The following is a 2,885-nucleotide window of genomic DNA, read 5'->3' on the forward strand; positions in this document are numbered from 1 at the left end:
TAACTGAAAATGGCTTAAAATATAGAACTGTGTAGTGAATGTATGAGTCTTACTTTTTAAATTAAAGTCAAAAATCAACCATGAAGAGGTGAAAACTATATTTAAGAGTATGTTGAATTTTTAAAACGGGGACTTGTAAACAACATTAGTTGTAACACTGTCTCTGCACATCCTAGAAGTCGAATAATAGACCTATTAATAATTAAAAAGCAGCTGGTGCAACACTGGAGAGCAGCAGCTGTTGTTCCTTTCTCTTATTTTTTAAGTTTACCATTAACTAATCTGTCACAGCTCTTATTCACCTCATATTGATTATATAATCAATTAACTTGATGCATTTCAAAATAAAGCATGGACTTTATCTCCATAATATTATTTCCTTGAAAAGATCAAGGGTAATAATTATTATTATTATGGCCTCTGGGTTTTTATTTAATTTCCTCCAACGCAGCAAACAGCGGTATCTGTTTCTAAGAGGAAGCAAAGAAAAAGCAATAACTGCAACGTGCGCGCGCACTACTGGGCACGTGCGCGCTCCCGCTGCGTAGCGACAAGATGGCGGTCGCCACCGGATCAGGTAAATGATGAAAAAACATCTTTAATCACCCAAAGATTACCTTTTCCAATTCGCTGATCTATACATCTTCATAGCCAATGATTTCTGAATCGATACTAGCTATGTAGCATAAGGTGGAGATGTGTTTTACAAAAGATAAACGCGAAATAAAAGCTCCAAAGAATGAATAGGAAGCGATGGCAGCAGCTAAGCTAACCTAAATGTAAAGTTTAAATAACCGATGTTGCAGGATTGGCGAAAGAATTTCTGTACCGTCAATTAGTGACTTCATTTTTCATATAATTTAGCTTAACAATGTGAGCCTCTAAAACCAAATGTCGCCTACTGTGACCGCGTCCCCTCCGCGTACTTATTTGCAACATTGAAAAATTAACCGACGCTGAAAACGGATGTCACCGACCGGGGTTTGTCCCCTAGCTGATTATTGGTGCATCCGCATTCAGGCGTGTTTACGGTCAGCATCGACGGGACCTGCTGCGGCGGTCCGGGCTGTGCAGATGCCGGTGGGCTGCAGCAGCTGGCAGCGTGGCTGTTTGTCTGGAGGGCGCAGCTCTGCCTCCGTCTCACTGCAGAGGCCAAGTGATGCAGCAGCAGCACGGCGGCGGGACCACAGTAAATCAAAACAACAGCGGTGGTTGTAGGCCAAATTCACCAGGAAGCCACGGAACAAAAGAATGGAGCAAAAACAAGGCGATATTTCATCATTTTAGATGATCAAAGAGCCACCTGGAGACTCCAAATGCAGCAGATGAAGCTTAAAGTGTTGCACCTTAATTCTTATTCATTCATAAGATAAAACCACATTTAATTCACAGAAGTGCTTTGATACCCATTTAATAGTGGAATCACTAGATTAGTATCAAAGCACTTCTAATAAAATCTTCCAGTCAGTTTCAGCTTCACTTGGTAAAATAAATCTCCTATAATCACTTTTTGCTATTCAATTATTAATCAGATAATCTTAAAACAGTCAACAGATCATTGTACTGATGTTCAGGCAAGCAGAAAGAGCTGAACGTTTCATATGTAAATGAGATACAAATGATTCACTGAAGGAATGTTATGCTACTGCATTTTAGGCAACACAATGTTTATTTTCACATTTAAAAAAGGAATAGATTTGCATCTTTTAGTGTATTTGTATTGTATAAAAGGTTTAAATGAAAATATGGAGAATGTGCAAGCCTGATTGAATACTTGATTGATTACCCAATTGGATTAACCTCAAGTTTTATTGCAGTAATTCAGCCTCTCATATTTACACCTGTTTTTCTTTTTTCCCCCAATAGGCGTTAAAGTTCCCCGCAACTTCCGACTTTTGGAGGAGCTGGAAGAGGGTCAGAAGGGCGTGGGAGACGGAACGGTGAGCTGGGGCCTGGAGGACGACGAGGACATGACCCTGACACGGTGGAGAGGCGTGATCCTCGGCCCTCCAAGGGTTAGTGGCGCCGTTTCAACACCTAACGGCCTCGTAAGCCGTTAAGCAGCAGAGGTTAAAGGTTAATGCAGTGCTGTATGACAGGAAAGGTGGAAGGTTTGACCTGAACATGGAGCTTCAGAGAGCAGATCAGGGCCTACGACGGGATGACGAGTAGCTGTGATTAACACCAGCTTTCCTCTAAAGGCCGTTTTTATCCTGAGACCTCTGGGTTTAAACCATATCAGATGTAATAACAGGCCAAACAAATATCGTTTCTAATAAGTGAAATCACCAAAAATATATTTTTTTAAAATGAAGCATTAACTATTAAATTATCAGATTTTATTGTAGGAACAGGATTGTAGATGCAAAACCTCAAATGGTTTTTGCACTTTTTTTTGTTTTATTTTGGCCTCAGTCAATTAAAACTAATCAAATATTTCATCTATTCTCAGCAATATAAACAGGATCTGGTTCAGTCTTCATTTAAGAATTACCATTGTAAATAGAAAAAAAGGAGTAAATTTCCACCAAAAAACTCAAATATTGAGATTAATCTCAAAGTTTCTAAAAAAATTGGGAAAAAAATGGTTAAATAAGGTGCACAAAAAACAGATAAGTATTTTTTTTCTCATATGAAAAAATGAATTTATTTGCATTGTAACATTTTCTCTAATGTGCAAAAATGAAAAGTCTGCAATTTTTTTTTTTTTAACATTTTAATCATCAGAATAATGGATCACTGCAGTAATCGTTGCAGAGCTACTGGACAGAGATTCCTCAGAAGAAGTTACTGTGTTTACATGCTGCTCACTGTTTTTAATTGTACCGTAAATATGCTTAGTAAAAGTTTGTATTTACACATTAAATATGAGTAGAAGCTGCATC

General features: G+C 38.2%; 1 protein-coding gene across 1 annotated transcript in view; it reads left to right on the forward strand.

Annotated features, from left to right (window-relative positions):
- The first annotated feature begins 473 nt into the window (after window positions 1-473).
- ube2v1 (ubiquitin-conjugating enzyme E2 variant 1) overlaps window positions 474-2,885 on the forward strand; it is an 8,281-nt gene continuing 5,869 nt past the window's right edge. Inside the window, exons 1-2 of the mRNA XM_015041240.1 lie at window positions 474-577; window positions 1,867-2,015. Of these exons, the coding sequence (XP_014896726.1) occupies window positions 556-577; window positions 1,867-2,015 (171 nt within the window). The 5' untranslated portion in view covers window positions 474-555. The remainder of the gene's footprint in view (window positions 578-1,866; window positions 2,016-2,885) is intronic.

Source organism: Poecilia latipinna, unplaced genomic scaffold, assembly GCF_001443285.1.
Source record: "Poecilia latipinna isolate Pla-1442-1.1 unplaced genomic scaffold, P_latipinna-1.0 Scaffold31, whole genome shotgun sequence".
Lineage (NCBI taxonomy): Eukaryota > Metazoa > Chordata > Actinopteri > Cyprinodontiformes > Poeciliidae > Poecilia > Poecilia latipinna.